At 34.7% G+C, this 25,501-nt stretch overlaps 1 protein-coding gene across 1 annotated transcript in view; it reads left to right on the forward strand.

Annotated features, from left to right (window-relative positions):
• The window catches only part of LOC140439297 (cilia- and flagella-associated protein 43), a 62,176-nt gene that overhangs the window by 19,830 nt on the left and 16,845 nt on the right, over positions 1-25,501 (forward strand). The window contains exons 9-15 of the mRNA XM_072529123.1: positions 3,058-3,427; positions 5,697-6,004; positions 9,695-9,894; positions 12,528-12,756; positions 17,215-17,634; positions 20,402-20,703; positions 21,065-21,259. Of these exons, the coding sequence (XP_072385224.1) occupies positions 3,058-3,427; positions 5,697-6,004; positions 9,695-9,894; positions 12,528-12,756; positions 17,215-17,634; positions 20,402-20,703; positions 21,065-21,259 (2,024 nt within the window). The remainder of the gene's footprint in view (positions 1-3,057; positions 3,428-5,696; positions 6,005-9,694; positions 9,895-12,527; positions 12,757-17,214; positions 17,635-20,401; positions 20,704-21,064; positions 21,260-25,501) is intronic.

Raw genomic sequence — 25,501 nt, forward strand, 5'->3', positions numbered from 1 at the left:
GATTTCGTTTTATAAAACCACGTAACCAATCCTTAGTGGCCTTTTCACGTTGGTTCCAAATAGTAGGTGCTACATTGTTTAGGCGTATTGAAAAGCCAACTTCCTAGTTTGTACGGTAGTAATTCCATAGCACATCTACGAGTGCTACAAACGCGTTCACGTTTTTAAATAGTCAGCTACAATAGTCTGTCCCAAACCCTTCTTTCAGTGCGTCACTAATTTTGACATAATATAGGATTTTAAGAATGTCGAGAATTATTGCATGACATTTTAGTTAAATTTGACAGTTGCAGGATCGTAATCTTTTCGTGACTTTGTTCTTTCTCGATATATCTCGGCATATTTAAAATATTTTTATGACAATAAATACAAAATTAAATTTTCACTGTAAAATGTCTGATAATACTAACCTGGAATGACAATTATTTTATCAGTTGACGTTGTGAAAGTACTGTCAAAATCGAGACCTTCTGCGTCAAATTATATTTATGCGCATCATTGATTGGATATCTATTTAGCGTATTCTAAACTCCAACCAATTATACATCCGTAAGTAGAATTAGCTTTACGATAAATAATTTTCTAAGTTCTATGTATAATAATCACAGACTCACGTTTTTTCTGTCACTTCTAGCTTAATGTGTTAGAGAGAATTCGATCAACTATGACGCACTGAAAGAAGGGTTTGGGACGAACTATAGCATGTTTTCTTGCAAAACAGAAAATATTCGTTTTTCTTCAAACGTCAAATAATGATGACATTACTTATCTAACTTGATCCTGTCAAAGTTTGATGTCTCCGCCGGCAGCAGTTTTTTTTCCCATTTCTTTACGGCGGAGGGAAAAATGTTGTCATGGCAACAATATGAAACATGTCACAAAGCAACAATACAAATGTCATTAGCAACAATTAAACATCATTTCTATTTATAGTAATATTAAAAGTACAATTAGTTAATGAGGCATTTTCAAAATTGAAACCGTGCAAAAATGTTCCTGACTCTTGATACGCATTGGTAATTGTTGATGATACTGATGGTCAAGAACAACTTTCAGCAATCATTCCCGATGTTGGCGAATCATGAGGGTTTAAAATTTTTTGAGCATTATCGTTCTTATTTCTTATTGAATCTATCCTTCGGCAACCGTGCTTGATTTCCAGCTCCCATGTCGTTTGAGGCATTCTAGATTTCCGCCTCCATCAATTAAAAGTGATGCTGAAGTTCGTCGTAAAGAGTGACCCGTGTATGCGCTTGCATCGTTTAAATTTAAATAACTAGCTACTTTTTGGGCTACTGCGCTGATCGAATGTATTCCCATGACGCTTCGGTAACACTTTCCATTTTGGTACTGGATAAAAAATAGGTTTTCTGTGAAATTTTCAGGCCGCAGTGATGCATACTTTTTATACAGTTTAATGTAGTTTTGACCAATTATCGTAAAAGATCTAATTTGTCGTGTTTTACTGTCTGGGATTTTGATAATTATTACATTTTCTTTATCCTCAATGTCCACAGTCTTCATTTTTACCATTTCGTCGCATCGACAGGCGCCGGTAACCCCAATTAACAAAACAATCTGAAATATTTTTATAATTTAGTAGAGTATACTACATGCTTTGCAATATAATTTTTTTTACCTTTAATCCTAAATACAACTTATCTGGCGCTTCAAACAAAAATTTATCAAACTCATCTTTAGTGAAAACTTTAGACTTCTTTGCAGTATATCCTTCGCTTGTTTTTTTCAGAAAAGCACCTAACTTTAAAAATTTGCTTATATCCACATTTTTTCTAATAACTAACTCGGATTTTATCATAGAGTATCGTGACCACATTGTAGAAGATTTCCATTTATTTTCATTTTCCATTATATTAAAATATGCCAGTAAAACGTCTTCGGTAACTTGCCGTACTCGTCTTGTATCGCACCACTCTTGGAAGTGCTTGTACGCTAACCGATACTTTATTCCGGACTTGGAGGGCCCCAAACGTGCTACTGCATCATTAGCCGCGGACTCAATTTCGTTTAGGTTTTCCATTTTCGCACTAAATTTGCGCTTGCGGTTGCAACAACAATAAGCTCTCTTTAATAATTGCAAACAACTGTAACCAGGGAGACGCAAATCCCACCGACGACTTAATTATTTTAATTTCTAACATCTAGACGACTTTGATAGTTGTCACAGTTAATTTCGAGTAAAAATAGCGTATGAATTGTACTATTTATGGTTGAAAATTGCTACGTTTGAATAAAAAATAGTATACTTTATTCGGCAAAGAAGCGACTTTTCTTGACTTGCCCTCTATTACGCGCCTCACTTCGTTCGGCGCGTAATATCGGGCGCGTCAAGAAAAGTCATGCTTCTCCGCCTCATAAAATAATATACTATTATTACCAATGTCCGGCGGATGATGATATTTACCTTCATCTTTCTTAGCAGTTTTACAAATTTCTGCCAGATATGACTTTGAAATACCATGTGCGGCCGCCGTTGATATAATTGGTTGCTTTATTTCTAGGACATCTTCAAGGTCATCTGCCAGGTCAATGTTTTCACTTGTGGGACGAACCCTCTTCCTCTTTGTTACGCTTATCGTCTAAAACAAAATAAAAATAATATAAAAAGTAAATTTTTGACATTGTGTTTTGAAACGGACAGACATCAATGCATTGAAACGAACGTCCGTTTCAATACTATATTGCATGTCCACTTCAAAGCAACGCATAGTTGATATTTTTCAAATGCGGTTCGGAAGTTGCACAAAAAATTTACTTTTTAGGGCCCGAAAATTAAAATTCTAGCTCGGATTCTTCAAGAACTGACGTAATGGATATAACGTTGCCATGGTGTGCCGCAGTGGAGCTTAGATTAAATTGTTAAAGCAGTTACAGCGACTGTCCGTTGCATAACACGTCCGTTTCATGGCTACCTTCCCCTACTCTTTTCAAGTTTCTTCTATCAATTTTTCTGTCTAATTTAATTGATTATCAAGCTATCGACGATTACGAGATGTGTGTTTAGAACCCATTTCATATTCGATGATTTTTCTTTAGGAAAGTACAGCTAAAGTGATAAAAGAAATCAAAACGGGACATCAACTGCGATCTTACCAATTTAAACATATGGATAATTACGCAATAACTTGGGGCTTCGACGGTTTTATATTTGTACGTGATTCAAAATTCGAAAAACAAATAGCTGTCGTTGTTGCCCATCACCGATACCAAGGAGGAGTTAAAAAAGCCTACGTGGATTCTCTGGGAAGGTATGTCGTCAGTATGGGAGTGGATAAAATATTGTGTTGTACCAAAATCAACAATTTTAAAGTAGATGAAGAGTTAAGATATAACCTAGAATCCTTAGTTACGTCGAATAAGTTTACATCGATGTTTAAAAGGCCCACTTTAGGTTTTAAACCGGAAGGTAAGATAAATATAAATAATAATTAACATATTATAAACTAAAATTGTGGTTAATTCTCAGTAAAAATAGTAAATTATTTAGTAGGTATATAGGATTAGGGCAAGCGAATTTTAGGATGAACAATTTCGAAGGTTTTCTCGTATTTCAACTATCTTTGCTATGATAACCCTTAGTGCAACTCAGTCAATGATCTAGCACCGCGTTAAAAAAATAACGAAAGATATTTGATTATAAAACCAAATACTAAACAAAGATTACGTGTATATCTTACATATTCAGTTACCTGTCTATCGGTGCACTGAGTAGTTCTGTAAATATCATCTAATATAATAATTTGTTTTTAAAATATTTTTTCAATATGTGGCCACTTTGCCTGTGATTGTTGTAAAAATTAAATTAGCTTTAATAACGTGGTTCAGTTGACTTTCTTCTTAATGGCAATGCTCGCACAAAAAGCCGTTGTTTGCCTCCTCACAAGCTGAGCAAGCTTCGTGGGCCCGGCGGTGGCATCCAGAGCATCTTACCCTTCCTTTACAATCCTTTGAACAGGAATACAATTCACTACAGTACAGACAATTATCGTCACTTACATCACTGTCAGACTCTTCTTCAAATTATAGTTGGGGTGTCACCTTTACTCCCCACTTTCTTTTTTGATATCTTATTTCTGCTTTGCTTGGCACTGTGTCTGTTTTTTTCTTTTGGGCAAAACCTTTTTTGTTTTTCTTCTTTCTCTCTCTTCTTTTATGTCTTAAAAATCTGTCTAATCTCCTTTCCTTTTAATTTTATTCTTTTTCCTTTTTTGCTTGTTCTAATTCCAATTTATATGGTCTTGAGGTCAACACACAGAAGTTCTTTTTTTCTGCTTGTTTTTTTAACAGCTTAAGTTTTTGTTAATGGAATAATATTTCTTTGGCTTATAGCGAAGGAAGGTCGTATTTGTCAGCTGGAAGAAGCCCCACGTTGTAAACTAGAAGTTGGTCTTTGTTGAAGCGCACCTTCTTGCAACAGAATTTCTTGTCCAGCCTTAGATTGATTTTGTGGATGTTTAAAAGGTCGGTTTATGCCTTCTTAAGCTGACTCAAGTACGGGCTCTTCAGTTTGACGTGCTTCATGCTATTAGTGATCAGGTCTAAGCTGTTGAAGAAGCACATCAGTGCATTCAGCAACAACGTAACCAGCTCTGTGAAAATATCATGGATTAGTGGCACAATGTCGCTCTTTCGAATTAATTCATTCATTAATTTCGCCACATGTATTGCTGTTACTGGGGTTGCTGCCTTTAAAAAGCCTTCTACAAGAAGTCAGGAAGCTTGAAACTGGGTTACAACCCTTCCAGGTTGTTTTTTAGAATATTTTTCATGGCTTGGTGTGGCTCTCTATTGCTTTTTCAATAAATGTTAAGTATTTTGTATGGGTTGAATGGCCGAAGGCTTGGTCTGAAACTGATGGTTTTGCATAAATCAGAACATGGTTAAACCATGGAAGTAAAATCTCGTTTTGCATCCATCCAGATGGATGACAGACAATAATAGTTCCAGTTGGAGCTCCATCGTTAAGTTCTGCTTTTATTGTGGGTCTTAGGAAAATCACTAATGGTGGAATAAAGTTCCCTCCAGTTGACATACACACAATAAAGGTTGATAGCCGATCTTTTTCAGCCGATGTCAACTTGAGGCCTACCCTTCAGAGCGAGAATCTGGGACCTACTGGACTAAACAATTATGAGTCCTATCTCGCTTCTCTTGAACATTCTTAAGGATATTAAAAATATTTTGTTACGTTATGTTTATTTAATACCTGAGCCCTTGCCGCAGAAGTCTATTCTAGTTGCCTTAAATTAATTTCGGGGTGCCGATATCTGAATTCATCCCAGTCTAAGCCAGCTAATTTTTTGGCATGGTTGAAATTGTTTCGAATGCCATTGCATACAGCTAGATGTATGCTAATGCGCAAAGATCTGAAATGGTGACTCCAAAGAATCGTATCTCTAAATCTAGTACGTGTAGCACCAATTATTCTGCTTTTTGTTTTTCTGTGAATACAGCTCGGTCCTTCCCCAACACCTTTTTGTTGTCTTTTGCATCGATATTTCGATATTATACAGATTTCAGTCCTCCAAAATAGTATCTCATGACTTTTAAAATAATTAGGGAAGCAAACATTCAGCAGTTTAGAATTTACCATTGAGTTTCCTATGGCTCGTTTGACGATTTATCATCCGGTATAAATAATATATGCATATTGACTCAGTATAAAATATTTTTAGGTGCTTACGTTAATAAAACATGGTTAGAGGTATATGAAATAGAAAGAGCTTTGAAGGAGGAGGCTCTTTGTAAAGAAGAAAAAACCGAAATATTGGAGGAGTTCCACAGTATTCAATCAACATTAAAATCATTGGTTACAAGTAATTTAAGAGCAGCCGATATTGAAAAAATCGACCTATTGGAATTTTATTTAGACACTAATACATATAACCAAAGAAAGGCCAAAAATAGAGATGAATGCAAGAATACGGAAACATACCTGAAAGCTCTAATCGAAGCACAGAATGTAGTATCTAAATATGTAACGGTGAGTATCGAATTCTTTCATTGAATTATGTGGTGAATAAATGTTTATTCTTTAAAATATCGTTCTCTATTCTAATTCTAATATAAATTAGAATAGCAACCAATACAAATAACCCTTAATGTCATGAATTCCAACTTCGAGAGAAACTTTCAAATAACTAACTTTCTCTCGAAGTTGGCATTCATGACATTAAAGGTTAATTGTACTTTTCTATTGGTTGCTATACTATTTATTATGCTATTATATTATTTATTTATAATTTATCAAAATTTATTGTTTTTGTCCTAATTCATTATTCCATGCACACAATTCAGGCGAAGTTTTTTGCTTGCTTTAAGCACTCTAATTTGTTCAAAGTAAACGTGCCGGCCCACCTCGACACTCAGTCAAGAGTACCGCGGCGGGATTGAGTTGGGCCGGCCTAGCTAATTCCACCGGCAGGACGTCTCACGACACCACGTACGTTGAACTGGCGGCGTGGGATACGGATACAGAACAGATTCGACTACGAGCTTTTTAACCGCAACAACTTTAATATACGCTATTGGAGCTGGAATTACCACGGCTGCTGGCACCAAACTTGCCCTCCAATTGATCCTCGTTAAAGGTTTAGAGTATAATCATTCCGATTACGGGGCCTCGGCTGAGTCCCGTATCGTTATTTTTCGTTATTTCCTCCCCGTGTCAGGACTGGGTAATTTCCGTGCCTGCGGCCTTCCTTGGATGTGGTAGCCGTTTCTCAGGCTCCCTCTCTGGAATCGAACACAAATTCCCCGTTACCGGTTACTACCATGGTAGACGCAGAATCTACGATCAACAGTTGATAAGGCAGACTTTTGAAAGATGTGTCGCCGGTGCGAGACCGTGCTCTCAGCGTAATAAGTTATTTATAGAGTCACAAAGTTATACAATGACGAGCGAACCCGCCACCGAGTGGTTTTGATCTAATAAAAGCGCTCCTTCCGTCTCCGGTTGGAGCTCTGTTTGCATGTATTAACTCTAGAATTACCATAGTTATCCAAGTAACATTATAAAATCTATAATCGACTATCTCATCCAACCAGAAAACAAAAGGCTCCAAACAAATGACGTAAGGGTGTATAGTGGTGCCGAATGCGGATCTGACCAATATATGGTGGTCGCAAAAATAACCATACACTACAGGAAAGTAAACAAGAATAAAATTGAACAGGAGAAGGTAGCAGCTTCCACAAAGATAAGATATAATAGTGATAGCCTCAAACAAGAATCAGTAGAATTCCTCTACAAACTTAGACTAGCCTCAAAACTAACTCACTTAACTCGAAGAGAAACAGCCGAAAAAGAATATCAAGATATAAAAAATTGCATTCATCAGGCGGCCAAAGATGCATTGGGGTACGAAGAAGCTGACAAAAGAAAAAATGCTGAGTGGTGGAACGAAGAAGTAAGAAAATTAATTAAAGACAAAAAGAAAAGCTTATCAAACATGGCTATCCACGAAAGACTCAGAGGACCGTAGAATTTACAGCAGACTTAACAGGGAAGCAAAGAAGGAAGTCACTAAAAGAAAAAACGAAATGTGGGAAGAGAAATGCGAAGAGATGGACCGATGCTTAGGAGGAACCAAAGTGACACAAGCTTGGAAATTCATAAAAAATATTAGAAAAGAAAGATAAGATGAGGGAAATATAAACCTGATTCAAAATAAAAAGTGGGAAAAATATTACGAAACGCTATTAACAGAAAGTAGGCACGAATTTATGGAAAGACCTGACCATCTTCTCAATGACAGAAAACTCAGAGGTGCATAAGATAAACAAAGAAGAACTGAAAAAGAATTGAAACAAATGAAAAATGGAAAAACACCCGGGCCTGGAGACATTCCCATCGAGTTGGTGAAACATGGACCGGATGCTCTTTTGGAAAGCTTAGTGAATATTTTTAATAAATGCTTAATTGAAGGCCAAACGATTCCAAACGATTGGACTTTGGTCCACATTAGCCCCATTTATAAAAAGGCAGACAGAAAAGAATGCGGAAATTATAGAGGCATTACCGTAACTAGCTCACTGGGAAGGTTATATGGTCGTATATTGAAAAGAAGAATAGAAGAGGAGTATAAAGAAATTGAAGAACAAAGCGGCTTCAGAGCAGGAAGATCGTGCGTGGGCAACACATTTACCCTTCAACAAGTAATTGAAAAACGAACAGCTCGAAACCTCCCTACGCATTTGGTATTTATAGATCTGGAGAAGGCTTATGATACAGTTCCTTTAAAACTCTTATTTAGTGTCTTGACGAAAACGGACCTTAGTAAAACATATCTAAAAGCAATACTGAACATCTATAAATGTCCTCAAAGCACTGTAAAAACAGGAAATACTTTCTCAAGGGTATTTACAGTAACGAAAGGCTTGAGGATGTTGTCTTTCCCCCACCCTATTCAAAATATATATCCAAGAAGCACTGCACCAGTGGAGACAAAAATGTGCGGGAATGGGATTGAAGGTTAACAACCATTATCTGACAACGCTGTTCTTTGCAGATGATCAAGTACTAATTGCAAGCTGTGAAGAAGATGCAGATTATATGCTTAGAAAGCTCAAAGATGAATACGAAAAATGGGGGATGAGTATGAATATGTCTAAAACAGAATATATGCGAATAGGCAGTGAAGACGAAGACCCGGATTTGGAAATTAGACAAATGAAAAGGTGCTACGAATACAAATATTTGGGAAGTATTATCTGCAGTAAAGGAGCAACGGAACGAGATATAGACTATAGAGTGCAACAAGGCAGAAAGAGTGTTCAAATTCTGAATTTGATACTTTGGTCCAACAAAGCTACTATGAGAACTAAAATGACTATCTACAAAGTAATTGTAGAGCCCATTCTTACATATGGAGCAGAATGTTGGCAAATGACAGTCAAAGGAAAGAAAAAAGTTGACACGGTTGAAATGGACTACCTGAGAAGAGCTTGCCGTATATCAAGAGTAGAACGTATACCTAATTCTGAAATTAGAAGAAAAACAGATAGAGTACATACAACTTCTGAAAGAATAGAAACTAGACAGTTAATATGGTATGGACACGTACAGAGGATGGACGACAACAGATGGCCAAAAAGAGCTATGGAATACAATCCAAGTAATAGAAGGAAACGGGGAAGACAAGCCAAGTCTTGGATACAAGGTGTTATGGAAACCATATATATATATATATATATATATATATATATATATATATATATATATATATATATATTTAACGTGATTATTTCGACCAAAAAACAATTTATAAATATGTTGGAAATATCGGGTATGTGGTCTATATTAAATAAAAATCTTTGTTTTTTCTAAAGCTCAATATTTCGCCATTTATTTGATGGCTTCATCGGGACTAACTGTAAAAAACAAACATTTCAAAACACTGACGTACACTTAGATTTACAATACTTACAGAAATTAAAAGATTAAATCTTTTATATATATATATATATATATATATATATATATATATATATAATATATATAATATATATATATATATATATATATATATATATATAATATATATAATATATATATATATATATATATATATATATATATATATATATATATATATATATATATATATATATATATATAACTTTGCCCATCAGTTTGACAATTTTTGTAGTAATAATAATTTTTATTGTTTAGAAAACGTATTGGGATCCTATGGGAGTGCGCGGAAAAGTAGTTCGAGGAATTTTCCAGAAAACGATAGCAACCATCTACACCTTACTTCCAAGAAACGAAGCAGCTATCAGGCGTCTAGCATGGGTAGAAGAACAACGAAAAATTGAAGAATTTCTTTCTATCAATTGTATTTTTGAACCTTGGTTAAAAATACCTCCAGAGTAAGTACACATGAGTTAATTTAGTAATTAAATCTTATAGGTGCAGGGGAGCAAACATTTCAATTTGTTTAGTAGTAATTAATTTATTCAATTGAAACACGTCTAGTTCTCGCGTTCTCTGCGTCTTCCGTGAATTAGTCTTCGGCCATGATTGACCTACAAACAGAATCAAGGTATGTCACTAAATACGACCCACCTAATACGAATTACAAAAAGATCTGAAGCTATAGAAGATTTACAGGAAAAAACCCGATAACAAACTCTCCACAAGAAAATAAAAGTAAATAACTTCAAATAGAAACTTTTATATCGATTTCAAACAGGCGTTTGATGGAGTAGATCGACAAAAGATGTTAAAGCAACTATCTATGTAAGGGATACCCAATAAGTTGTTTAAACTTATAAGAATGACTCTGGAGGGTTCCAAAGCTATGGTGAGAATAGATGGATGACGCAGGCCTTTGATATTGAAATGGAGTTAGACAAGGGGATGCCTTATCAACAACACTTTTTAATCTAACTTTAGAAGCTGTTGTTAGAAAACTGGCTGTATTAATACAAGATCTATGCAAATATGCGCATATGCGGATTATGTTGCCATAATAAGCCGCAACAAAAGGGTATTAAGCGAAAAAGTTATAGAACTGAAACGAGAAGCTGCTACGTTTGGTCTATATATAAATGAAAGCAAAACAAAATATATGGAGTGCACAAAATCGAATGAACATGAGAATCTGAAGGTAGACAACCATACCTACAAATATGCCTCCACTTTTCCCTACCTAGGCTCAATAATAAATGACAACAACAACATCAGTCAAGAAATACAAGCACGGATTCTTAGCGGTAATAAGTGCTTTTATGTATACAAAGACTTAATGAAAAGTAAGTTACTGAATTGTGAGTCTAAGCTGAGAATCTACAAAACAGTAATTAGACCAGTGGTCACATATGGATGTGAAAGGTGGACCCTCTCAACCACTGATGAAAATCAACTGAGAATATTTGAGCGCAAAATACTAAGGAAGATATTTGGATCAACCCAATGCAGCGATAGTTCGTGGAGAATTAAAATGAACCACGAGCTGGATGAACTAATGCAGAGCGCAAATATTGTCAGATTTGTAAAGTCAAAAAGACTAAACTGGCTTGGTCACCTAGAAAGAATGCCAGATAATCGAGCTGTAAAAGTAGTCCAGAGATGGAAGCCCCAAGGAAACAGAACAAGAGGAAGGCCCCGTAAAAGATGGATAGACGACGTAGAGGGATCTTAAAACCATGAACATCAGGCAGTGGCGAAGGAAAGTATCCGACAGGGCAGAATGGAAGAACATTGTTAAGCAGGCCAAGACTCACAAAGGGTTGTAGCGCCATTAGAAGAAGAAGAAGAACTTCAAATAGAAACAATAGACAGTGTGGCTCATTAACAAGTATGGTTGGCACAGGGTCCTGACAACATTCTAAGAAATAAATGACGACTAGGAAATATATATACAACATCTATTCTCATACAACAGGGAATAAGATCAATAGATAGACAGTTGAAAAATCTGAGGGTGGTGTTTTTTACCCTCAGATTTTTTAACCACAAACATACTGTTGCCTACAATGTCGAGGCCAAAAAGGCAACTATCAATTTTAAAAAACGTTACTTACTTCTTGTGATGTATGATGGTATATATTTATTATAAAAATTTGAAAAATTATCCAAAAGGTAATTATTATTTAAATGAGAATAAGCCACAATTAAAGGTTAAAATAAATTTATTGACGTTTCAATTTCCACTTCGGAAATCGTTCTCAAAATACCTACTTACAATAACTTGTTCAACAAAAAATATTGTTAAAAATATTATAAATATTATATAATTCTGCTAGAATCTGCTGGACGTAACTTTAAGCAGCCCTCTGGTATTAGGTTATTGTCTTTACATCTTCGTTAAAATTTGATTGAATTTTGACAATGTGCCAGTTTCTTGTAAAGAATTTCCAATCTCCGAAAATTTTGAATAACGCTGGGCCCATAACGGTTTCTTAATATTGTTCTGAAGCTATTTTCTTGTGACATTTTTAAGTAAATACTATTTAAATGGGAATGAGCCACAATTAAAGGTTAAAGTAAATTTATTGACGTTTCAATTTACACTTCGGAAATCGTTCTCAAAATACGATTTTCATTCATCACCGGTTCAATATCTTCCTGCAAAGTGTCCACCGCAAACATGTTTTCTTCTATTTTCTTGACGTGGTTCACATAACTATGCCACTGTCTTTAGATACGCGTTGGTAAGCTTTTTTATCAACCGTTCTACCGTTTTTTTCTTTAAAATCGACGTTGTTTGAAGCCACATACCTTTTCACTTGACTCCACACCATCTCAATCGGGTTCAGCTCGCAATGGTAAGGCGGCAGTCTCAAAATCTTAACGCCATATTTTTCCGAAATTGTTTCAATTTTATACTTGTCGTACTCGTCTCTAATTGCGGCCACAGTATCCAGTTATTCACTTTTTAGGCAATCAGGCAGTATATTTCTGTTACGATTTCCAATTGGCAAACAAAATTTCGTAATTGTATTAAAATATTTTCCAAAATTAATTGATATTGGTAAAATGAATCTATTTTTTTTTTAAGAGAATTGTTAGCGCAACTGAAGTACCGGCCTAAATACAACAACCAAGATTACATAACGATGCAAGCGAGAGGATTGCTTGAAGATACAACAAGTAAGATATCCATAGAATCACAAATAGCTCTTGTTGGAGCGGTTACTAGCCTGTATGTTGAAAGAAATCCGTGGCATTACAAACAACGACAGTTAGTATCTTTTTACCAGTGCGATTTACAACAAGCCATTGCAGAGGTAAGACTTTTAAAATTATCGGAAATGGTATTTTTCCACTGTTTAGCTATTTATATTTTACATAACTATGTCATTTATTTTCACCTGACGTTATTTTCAATGTTTCAACAAGTTTTATCGTGTCGTTTGACTATTGTATTTGGATGTTTTTTGTTGTTAAATCTATATTTCTATATTTGACCTATTCTTTTTCTACCGTGCGTTTTTTCCTAATAAACGTCATTTTTAAGTTATGTTTTATTTTATTTTTCAGATTACATCACTTTACTTGTACTCTAGTTGTTCATAATTTTTCCTTTATCCCTATGAGAGGTTGGCTTTCCTGTTTCTGTATTGGACCACACCAGTCCTAATCCCGTTCACAAAACAAGTATTGTCTCCCACTGCTGCTAAGAGCAACTACAGATTGCTTTTTATAACACCACTTTACAACTTTATTATTACAAAGAATAACGTATCCAGAAACATTATTTCTGTCATTAGCATCGCTCGCAAAATCTGAGTCAGCATATGCACGAACAGAAACTTAATCATTTTTAGTAATTTATTGTTTATCAAGACCAACTTCTACCCATATCAAAACATAAGGTTTTCCATTGAAATACACGCATGGGTCAACCTTAGATCTTTTAAATCCTAAATTACATAAATGCTTATTAATAGTTCTATTCCAACAGTTAGGGCTTTCTCGTAAACCATATAAAGCTTTTACCAACTTACATACTACACTAGTAGTATGTAATTACAGTAGTACTTACATACTACACCTAATCGACACTGGACAAAACTTACAGCAATAGCTAACAGTACCCTCAGGGTGGTTAATCTAGCTACTGGTGCATAAACGTATTCGTTGTCCAATGCTGGCTGCTGATAGCCTCTGGCCACTAATCGAGCTCTTTTCACTAACTGACGATCAACATTTTTCTCAACAAAAACCCATCGTTAATCAATGATTACATCATCAGCCTTAGGTTCTACCAAAGTCCAGGTACCGTTGCTTTCTAACGCCAAAAGTTCTTTATCTATGCCCTTCTTCCATCCATTCCCCATCCCCATCGAAACAGCTTCAGTGTAGTTTTTAGGTAATTCAGAAGGTAGACATCCAGCAGATGAAGCCATCATCATACTCACTTCATAGCCATAAAGATAAAAAGGCATACGTCTATACGTATCTCGTGTTCTTAATTACTATCAGGTTGTGTTACTTCAGGTTCAATTTTAACAGATTCGGTAATAGTTTGCTCATCCACACCTCTATGTCTTATCACATGAACTGGAGATTCACTTTCACAAGTTTCATCAAATCTAACTGAACAAGATGTAAACACTGCTCGTTTTAGAGGCGATATGCATTGTCATAATAGCTCATAAAAATAAATTTTCTTGATCTCTCAGCAAACTTCCCAGATCGATCATCTTCAGGAATATGTGCATAAGCATTACATCCAAATAATTTAATTTTGCTCAAATTAGGATTGTAACCATACCAAACTTCAGCAGTCAGCAATGTCCACTGTCCACAATGAAACATTTAGATTTATCTAAAATAATACAATAGTATTTTTCCGATAATCCTTTTTGCTCTGGATTCCTGGGTACAGAATATTGTATAGTTATTCCTTTACTAGTACAAAAACCTTTAAAGCTTTTAGAACTATTCTTTCCAGCATTATCACATCTCAAATACTCTATTTTTATGTTAAATTTTGATTCAGTTAAGGCTACAAAATTCCTAAAGCATGTTTCCACTTCATTAATTTCTTTAATAATGTATAACACTCCAAAATAACTGTAATGATCAATGAATGAAACATAATAATTGTTTGCCATCATAAGTAGAAGAGCTAATTTTTCCACACACATCTGTGGACACATATTGAAGTAAGCGTCGAGCTTTCCTATCACTTGGGATACTCTTTAAAAATGGAGAAAGTGTCTGCTTACCTTTCAAGCATATCTCACATACTGAACTCACAGGAAATCTACAAGAGTGTCCCATCCGCTTATGCCACAACTCAGGTGTATCTCGAACAATGTTAACAAACATCTGAATACAATTGCAATTATATCAAATACAAATTACCAATCAATTTTCCAGTAATAATTGCAGTATCACCCATCATGATTCTTACTTCCTTATTTTCAAAAATCTCACAAAAACCTTTTTCTTCAATTTGTCTTACTGATAATAAGTTGTAAGAAAGATTGTCACAAACAAAAAGTCAATCAAAGTAACTGAAAGTCATTCTTTAAATATAGCTGAGAAACTACCCCAAAATTTTGCTGCTATAGTTTCATCACGAACGAAATGGTGTTGCATAGAATGGAAAGAGACAGAGAACTTTTGACCAAAATTAAAAGGCGAAAGACAGCATATTTGGGACACATACTTAGAAATGATACTTAAATACGAGTTGTTGCAGCTGATTATGAAAGGTAAAATCGAAGGATAGCCAAGCGGGCTGGGCGGCTGGCTTCTCCTTCGCTTCACTGCGAGAGATGTCAGTTCGATCCCCAGCTCGGTGACAGAAAACAAAAAGGCTAACACAGCAGTTTAAAATTCTAAAATGGATCTGCGGCTTAGTCTAGAATATGCTGGTATCTGATCGGCCTATGGTGGAGCAGTACGGCAAGAGATAAGGGCTTGCGGCTCGGTGATACTCCTCCATAGATCCCTACCGGAAGGGCGTGTGCCGCCTAAATACCGGGTATATATATATATATAAAATCGAAGGAAAAAGGGGTCCTGGTAGACGACAAATATCTTGGCTGAAAAACATTCGCGACTGGACCGAGTTAAACACATAGACGCTCTTAAGAAAAGCTGAAGATAGAGACGAATTTGCAATGGTTATAGCCAACCTTCATTAGTTGAGACGGCACTAGAAGAAAAATAAGTTTCACCAATCTTTGCTACATTTATTTGTCTATCCACTGCTTTGGAATAAGTCAAAAATTGAATGTATTTTGACATAAACAGGTGATTTGTACAACCACTATCCACAACCAGATGTACACTATTCACTACATTTGAATCACAGCTGACTGCAACTTCCTGTTTTGTGTGATTACCAAGAAATGCAATTTCTTTATTTTCAACATTACTCATATTAGCAGTTTCACGATTTTTAGGCAATCGTTTTGGACATTTCTTGCGAATATGCCCCATTTCATGACAGTGATAACAACGAACTTTAAAAGTATGTTTGCTCTTACCTTTATATTTATCATCACCAACAAAGGCATGCGAAGGAACAGGTATATTAGTAACTTCCTTTGTTTTTAAGCGATCATCTTCTCCCATTAAACTATTTTTCACAAAATCTACAGTTACTTTGGATGGATCAGAACGGAATAAAATATCAATGGATGTTACAACTGAACTATATGAATTTGTCAGGCATTGCAGACAAAAGTGTGGTGATCTTTTCACTATTTTATCATCTATTTTACCTCCTGCATCATTTAATGATCTTAATGTTTTATCAAAATCCACCAAAAACTCACAGAAGTTGCCGTCTCCTTTAAGTACTAAGGGATCGCAATTTTTTCTGAATTTGTACTCGAGACTGAAGTCCTGTCTTTTCGTAAACAGCTTTAAAAGCTTTTATCATTCCCATCTAAGTTTCTTGGGTTTTAATTATGTCCAAAACATTATCCCCAACTAACTGAACAATAATATCCTTTGCAGTAGAATCACTTTTAACAAAGTCTTTGTACTTATCGTCAGTCCTAGGCCCACGAATCAAAACCGGTTCCATTAAATTGTTTTACATTAGCCATAAAAAATTGATTGGTGAACGAAGCAATAGCTAAATAAAACACGTGCAAAAATTGTGAATACAATACTTTTCTAAATTTCTGCAGCTGGGCACATAACCTCTTTACGCAGGTTAATAATAATAACAACACTATTATTATATTTAATCAGAAAAGAAATAAGTTTTATTGTTTTACAAGTATAAGTACAGTAACCAACCAAAAGAAAACGTGTTGTCAACATACATAAAATAATTTATATAGTACCGAATTGTACATCAACATGTACTAACTTTTAACATTTATTCTTTAAATCTGTTGAATTTTTTAACTTGGAACCAACCGCCAATTATTTGAAATTTATTACGAAGCGAAAATCAACCGAACTACCTTCTTTCTTTTTACTTTTATAATATTCAGTGCTAGAAACTATAAGTGTACTTGAATTTCATTTCGATTGCTTTCCAATTTTTCTTTTATAAAAGACATCATTGTCTTCCTTGCGCCCAGCCATCTTACATTCTTTGCCTGCTTAAAAACTGAATTTTTCAAAATGATTTGACCACCACTCAAAATTACATTATGTTTGGAGTAGTATGGATTTTAACATAACATAAGAAAAAATCACCGACAAATTTGCTTGGTACCTATTTCCTTACCTTACGTAACTACAGGTTTGTTAACTTTCTATTGTAGTCAGAAGTTATCAAGTTGAAGCGGCATTACAACGTAGCATTCAACGCAATGGCAGAAATGAAGGAACGTGAAATGGAAAGCATAAAAGAAAAGCATGAAAGACTGCGTCACATTATTAGAGAGTACAACCACTTTACCGACAAAAAAATCACTTTTGACATTGAGGATCCTGAGTGGACGCAGGAAGAAATACCGACAATGATTCTTGAAGTACAAGAGAACGAATTAACTGTTACTCCCTACATAAGTCCCAGCGAGCAAGTTATTTTAGACGCCAAAGCCGCCGAAGAAGAAAGAATACGTTTAGCCTTGCTGGCGGATGACTTTAAAGAAAGAGCGTTGATGGCAATGATGAACGGAGTTTTGGAGATCAAATGGGAAGATGAAATAAAGAAGGACGTTCCGCTTCCTGAGTGTATGGTGAGTATATTTAATTGTGTGTGCTATCTTCAAGTCTTAGTCTGAGCTTCAACCTGGTAATTATTCTGATAACATCAAAGACTAATTTATTGGATCCTACCGTGATAACTGTGAAGCTCCTAATGTTGATATGGTGATTAATATCTCTTCGATAATACTAATAGATTCACTTTTTCAAAAACGTCCTTAAAAAGGTTTGTGATAAAAATTATGTTAATAGAAGCATCCATAAACATATATTATATCCGGCTACGTCTCATTCTAAGTTGTAACGTAAGCAAACTATTTACTTAAGTACACAAACAATCTAGGCCTTTCTGCTCGTGTCGAAGAGTTTGGGTGCAGTTCCTTCAAAAATCATATAAAAACTGTTTGTATTATCTTTAAAATTAAAATGGGCGCCATTCTTTAATAGTTTATCCTCGCAAGGAAACGAGCTCAGACAAAGAAATAAAATGAAAAATTTAATACAAAGTTAACCTTTATTATTTTGTAAGAAACAAAAAGTTGTTGAAAGATTCTACGTTTAAAAAGTTACGTCATTACAGAAAAGAAATAAACAATCCGAGATTACGGTATTTAATTACACAGAAGAAGTGTTTATACGGAACTAAAATTAAAATGGTATTGTAAGAAAACAAACATTTTAAATCTTATCATTAGATTATAAGAAATATATGAAAATAAAATTATACTTTATCCCAAATTTCGAAAATCGTTCACATAAAAAATACATTTGTTTATTAGGTAGAATGTGGATAGTTATTGTAATTGAAGGATGAATAATGAGTCACTTCAATGTAGTTTGGTTCATAGATAATCTTCACTGTTCAATAAAAAAATATAAAATGCGTACAACCCTTATTATTAAAATGCTTGTGTGGCGTGTAGAAAGGATACTGAACTGTTTTTATTAATCTAATTTATTGTTTTTATTTATTATTAAAGGTTCTACACTTATAACACTTACAAGTTTATTTAAAGTCTTTATTTGTACAATATAACTAATTTATTTTACACTAATAATTATATAATTTATCTACATTTATTATAATACGTGCGTTACATTTTAAAAACTCGACGCGATGTTCAAAAACTAACTAACTCTTCGTTTAACTAAAATGTCTCATATATATAAATAACCGTTAGTTCTGGAATCACGACGAAGAATCGATGACCTTCCATCGAAGGAACTCCATTAAAAGCAGGTTTTTTATCGGAGGGTACCCATCGGCCACTACCTGGGATCTCCGCCGGCCGGGTGTATGATCTAGAAAATACTTGAATAGAAAAGATATTAGTAATAAATATGTTTACAGTTCTGAGCCATACGATGCGTCATCATCTATCGTAACAATACAATTTGTTTTTACCGTCTAGGTACTAGGGCTGGCAGAAACGTTGAATATATCACAGCATGAACATAATATCCACCATAAAAATAAATATTGTTCTGAAGCTATTTTCTTGTGGCATTTTAAAGTAGATATTATTTTATTGGGAATAAGCCAAAATTGAAGGTTAAAATAAGTTTATTGACGTTTTAATTTCCACCTCGGAAATCGTTCTTAAAAGACAAACATTAGTAAAATAAACAAATTTTTTTTACTTGGTGAAAAATTCTTCTAATAATTTAAATTTATCTGACTCATTTATATTGACAATTCAGGCATATATTATAAATTTTAAAGAAGATGACTTTAAAATGATGTTGCCAATATTTCTGAGTTGCCTTCCTGGGACAACTTTATTGTAAGATAGTTCATTCGATTACATGATATCAACTTTAACTCGAGAATATCCGTCAGAAAATAATCATAGCATGTAATTTGTCTTTATCCAAAGACAACCACATGCCATGATGACAGTAAAAAGCGATTCCATAGTAAATCATGATGAAAAAATCAGGAAAAAAACCTCATAATACTATCCCGACATGGTAAGCATTTGGTCGTACATTTAGTTTACTCTCAATAAACACCAAATTGTGATTTTATATGTTTGTTATTTAAAAAATAACAAAAATGATGTGTCCTCGATATGTTACTGACTTACTAATACGGGTATTTTCCTTTTTTTAACTTCCTCTATTTAATATAAAATAATAACTATTTTAATTAGGGTAATCAGATCCTACTGCATTCTGCCGAGGAATTTGCGACACAATTATTCTCTGTTTCTTTTAGGACTATACTTGAATCATTCCATTGAACCCTATGTTCATTATCCAATGCGTGTTTATATAAGCCGGTAAGGGTCTAAAATAAATATTTATTTGAAAATGTGTAAGAGAAAAGGAATTTTTCAACTTGCCTCCTCAAGAGACTACTCAAACAGAATTTCGTCCTGTCTGTTGGACGTTTAAAGAGAGAAATTTTGAGGCGACCGTCGGAGCTGTTAGAAACTATAATAGCGTCCTCAAAGTAATTTAAATGCACTCGGCGGATAGATGGCGAGAGCTACATTGATTTGTATATTTATCAGGAATTATAATAATAAATTTTTTGAAACTTTTGAAACTTTTATTATTATCGGAAAGATTTGGTAAATAAAGTTATACAAGTGTTTGCAACAAATGTTTGCAACGTAAAAATATTGATAAAAATTAAAAGCTTTTTGGTCTTTGGAATAATTCATATTGATGAAACATAATTAATACATTTAGAATAACAGATAATTTTATAAATTGAATTTAGTTAAAAAAGATTTTACATTATTTGGTTACTCTCTAAAGTAATTTATAAAAATAAAAATAATCTTGTGTTAGATTGAAAAAGATCCTGCCGAGTTCAATGAAGAAGATCTACGAGCTGTTCGCGATTATGAAGAAAAAGTGATCATTTTAAATGGCGAAAGAGAAAAGTACAAAAACATGTTGGAAGTAGATTTTACGAAAATCAGTACTAATTTGAGAGATTCTATAAGGAAATTCAATCAAAAAACCAAGGATTGCGTCGAGTATAAGATGTATATTGATTCGGGTATGAACCAAGAAAATTTAAGGATAAACAGGGCAAGATTGCTTCAAAATGAGAGGATCAAATTATATCTTACGGAAGACATTATCAAGTAAGTTTTAATTTTTCTTTGATTAATTTTTTTGCCTTTTTTAGCTTTGTTATAAAAGGAGCAGCCTATAAAATATAAGATGAATCTATCAAATTTCGTTTGTTATTGATATATCGATTTAAATGGTATAATGAGTGGTTGAATGACCCATCATTTGGAAGGGGATTTCAATGCTTACAAATCCATTTTTTTTTATCGAAAAATTACTTGCCGACAAATCGCGTTTCATAGTTTATGCCATTTAAAATTTTTAGGGAGTTGCAACCCTCAACACAGGGTTTGCTGGTCAAATAAATGTTTGCAAGCATATATTTTTGTTTAGTAATATATCTTATAATATTTCTTATTTTTATTTTCCCAGTAATACTATTCGAAAGAATGAGACACTTATCGAACGTCTCCAGGAAACTATAAAGCGTTTAAACGAAGTACTCAATGAATGTCGTGCCAACTTAGACAATTTACTTCTTAAGGAAAAAGTTCTGGAGAAAACGTTTAAACGCGATTTTCAAGAATACTCCACTCTAGTACAAGAACAAGCGACAAAACTCTACAAGTAAGTCTTGTTTGCTTTATTTAATTCGACAATTATAGTTCTTTTTCTTGTATACACACATACCTTAATTTTTACACCTCTATTACTATAGTTGGGCCGCCGAACAGATAAAATTATCACGTGAACGCCATGCGCTGGTTACGAGTTTCCCAACGCCACAAGTTCGATTTACACTAAGTCAAGAAGAGAGATACGATTATCGCAGTAAATGCGGTAAAAACCCATAATATACATATTAAAAAATTAATTATATTTGTCACTGTAATAATGGAGTTATGATATTTATAATTTATGATTGATTATGTAGTGTGAATAGTGTGACCAACTAGTCCGAAAAATCATATCAAATTAAAATTTCTGTATTTTAATTATCGTCTTCTGAAAAGACGATTCAAAAACAATAACAATTCATGTATACACATGAATCATCTGTATTACGAGGCATGCTGCATACAACGATGTAATGATTGCTGATCAATCATTTTTTTCGGTTTTTTCAACCATATTAAGTAAACAAACTTCTTGATTTCGTTCGCGCTATTTAAAATCAATCCCATCGAATGAAATTTTATGTAAAAATTTATTTTATGTCAGTAATCAGTTTAAAGCCGCAAATAATACAAGTTAAATAATCAATAAAATGATGATATTAAAGCTCTATATTTAAAAAAAATGGTCCGATTTTCTTTGAAAATTCCCGGATTTCAGGTATTGTTTTTCAGCCTTGATCCGAATTCGACTAAATTGGAGTTTTTTCAAGTTTGGCGTTTTAAATAAGAAAAAAAATAAATAAAATATGACAAAAGAGGTTACCTTTGTTCTTCATCATCATCATATAACGGGGGTCCTACGGCGATTGCTGCTTCCCGCATTTCAGCCTCCATCTTTTCCTATCTCTCCAATCTCCCTCTTCTAGATTGCATTGTTTTTGTAATTTCTCTTCTCCAGGAATTTGGTGGTCTTTCCCTTTTCCTTCTTTCTGGAGGAACATACATTAAGGCTTTCTTTGGCCACCGCTCCTCCTCCATTCTCATCACGTGACCATACCATTGTAATTGCCTTCCTTGTATTCTATCTGGAAGAGTATCTCTAATTCCTGTACGGTTTCGCATTTCCTTATTCCTGATTCTTTCCATTCTTGATATGACCTTCTAAGATAATCCATTTCCACAACGTCTACTTTATCTCGTTCATTCTTTGTCATCGTCCAACATTCAGCACCATATGTGGTAATTGGTTCTACAATTGCTCTGTATACGCGAAGTTTGGTATGCATCTTTATTTTATTAGACCACAGTAATGAATTCAGTATTCGGATGCATTTTTTCCCTTGGGTTATTCGGTTTTGTACATCTATCTTAACTCTGCCATCTGCTGATATGATGCTTCCTAGATATTTATACTGGTTGCAGCCTTTTATAACTGCGTTTTAAGCCTCAGATCTGTGGTATTTCCTCCAATTTTTAAATATTCTGTTTTGCTTATGTTTACAGTAAGCCCCCATTTGGCATATTCCTCAAATAATTTTCGATTCATATAATTTATATCTTCCTCATCGGTTGCAACCACCACCTGATCATCTGCAAATAACAATGTATACAGAGTTTCTTGTCCCACTTCGATGCCCATAAATCTACATTTATTTCTCCAATTCCTCAATGCTTCTTGGATGTATATTTTAAAGAGTGTCGGTGACAAACAGCATCCTTGCTTTAGGCCTTTCTTCTTCTTCCTATGCCGTCCCCATTAACGGAGGTTGGCGACCACATTTTTAAAAGCTTCTCTGTCTTTTGCAACGTGGAATAATTCGTCTACAGTCATGTTTGTCCAGTCTCGAATATTTCGCAGCCATGACTTCCTCTTTCTACCTATTCCCTTTTTGCCATCGACTCTACCCTGCATGATGACCTGCAGAAGACTATATTTATTATTTCTTAGTATGTGTCCAAGGTATGCAGTCTTGCGTACTTTTATCGTTCTCAACAATTTTTTGTCTCGACCCATCCTTCTCAGCACTTCCTCATTGGTGACCCTGGCAGTCCATGGAATTTTTAACATTCTCCGGTATATCCAAAGTTCAAAGGCTTCAATCTTTTTAACTATTTGCGCTTTTAGTGTCCATGTTTCTACCCCGTACAATAGTTGCGACCAGACGTAACATTCAACAAACCTCAGTCTCAGCGCAGTATTCAGATTTTTGTCACAGAACAATTGTTTGAATTTTAAGAACGCTGCCCTTGCCATTTCTATTCGTACCCGGATCTCTTGGTCTGGATCTAATTCTGTGTTGATGTAAGCTCCCAGATATTTATATTTTGTCACTCTCTCTATTTGCTGTCCACCAAGAGTTAGTTGTTCATTATTTATTGGACTCCTTGATACTATCATAAATTTGGTCTTATCTGTGTTGATGTCAAGTCCCATTTGAATGCATTCACTATTTATTGCATCTAGTAAAGTTTGTAGTTCTTCTATACTCTCAGCCATAATTACCGTGTCATCTGCAAATCTCATGGTGTTTATGATTTCTCCACCAATTCTTATTCCCTCTTTTCTTTCCCATAAGGCTTTTCTGAATATGACCTGTGAGTACACGTTGAAAAGCGTCGGAGACAAGACGCATCCTTGCCTAACCCCTCTCGCAATCGGTATATTATTTGTTTCTATATCGTTCACCTTTACTACTGCTTTCTGGTTCCAGTATATAGCCTTTAGGCCTTTACTGACTTTAAATTCATTTGAGGTTCTGGTTCCAATTTTAACACAAGTAACTGCATTTTCGTACAATTTATATATCGCTCGGATATACGTCGAATCCAATCCGGACCTTTCGAGGACCTCAAACATTTTCTTTAACGGGACACTATGATATGCTTTCTCAAGGTCTATAAATACCAAATGGGTCTCTCTGCTTCTTTCGACACGCTTTTCAATTATTTGTCGTAGGATAAATATATTATCAAGGCAGGATCTCCCGGTACGAAAGCCGCTTTGTTCTTCAATATCTTGTATCTGTCTTTCAACCCTCTTCTTTAATATTCTGCCGTACAACCGGCCCACAGAGCTCGTCACACTAATACCTCTATAATTGGAACAGTCTCTTTTATTCCCTCTCTTATATATGGAGCTTATATAAGATTTATTCCAATCTTAGGAATTTCTTGGTCTCCACACATACATTTATTGAAAAGGTCTACTATTAATTCTAAAAGTGCAGTCGGCCCATATTTAACCAGCTCTATGGGAATGTCTCCAGGCCCTGCGGCTTTTCCGTTTTTAACCTCTTTTAAGGTTTCCGTCAATTCAGATAATGTTATTATAGGGATTTCCTGTCTTTCGTCTCTGTTGTCTATTAATTCCCTTATCTTTTCCCATCTGTACTCTACTCTATCCTCTTTCAGCAGTTTCGTATAATATTCTTCCCATTCATTTAACTTTATGAGAGAAATGTTGTCTTCATTTTTCTCATTTTTCTTAAACTGCTTTAATGTTTTCCAAGCTTGTGCCACTTTTGTTCCACCCATAAATCTGTCCAGTTCATCACACTTAGCCTCCCAGTTTATATTTTTCGCCTTATCCACGTCCTTTTTAACTTCTCTATTCCATTTAGCGTATATTTCTCTGTCTTGGGGATCTTTGGAGTGAAGCCATGTGTGATATGCTTGTTTTTTCTTAAGAACTTTCTCTTCTAGTTCCGTTGAAAACCATTCAGGTTTACCTTTTTTCCGATTTTCAACCTTTATTCTTAATTAATAAATTAATTACTATCGGTGTCCTCGTATCGTCAAATCAAAGGTGCCTTAATGGGATCCCCCTTCTCTCCCGGAATAACTGGTATTTACATGACACATTACACGAAACAACAGCCCTGTTCTTATCAAATCTCAAACCCTGCTGGTTACGGTACGTTGATGACACCTTTGTCATTTGGCCCCATGGTAAAGACACATTAGATCTCTTCCTCTCCCACCTGAATGGAATGCATCCCAGTACTCAATTCACGATGGAAGTTGAGACTGAAGTGTCTTTGCCATTCCTTAATGTTCTTATTTAGAAAAACTCACCTCATGGTTTTTCCTATTCCGTGTACCGGAACCCATTCATACAAACAGTTATCTCAATGCCCAGACACATCTTCACCCCGCCCAACTCAATTCAGTTTTCAACACTCTTGTTTCCCTTTCTATAAGAGTTAGCGACAACAATCACAGATCATCCGAAATAAATTCAATAAGTCAAACA

This window comes from Diabrotica undecimpunctata, chromosome 4, assembly GCF_040954645.1.
Source record: "Diabrotica undecimpunctata isolate CICGRU chromosome 4, icDiaUnde3, whole genome shotgun sequence".
Lineage (NCBI taxonomy): Eukaryota > Metazoa > Arthropoda > Insecta > Coleoptera > Chrysomelidae > Diabrotica > Diabrotica undecimpunctata.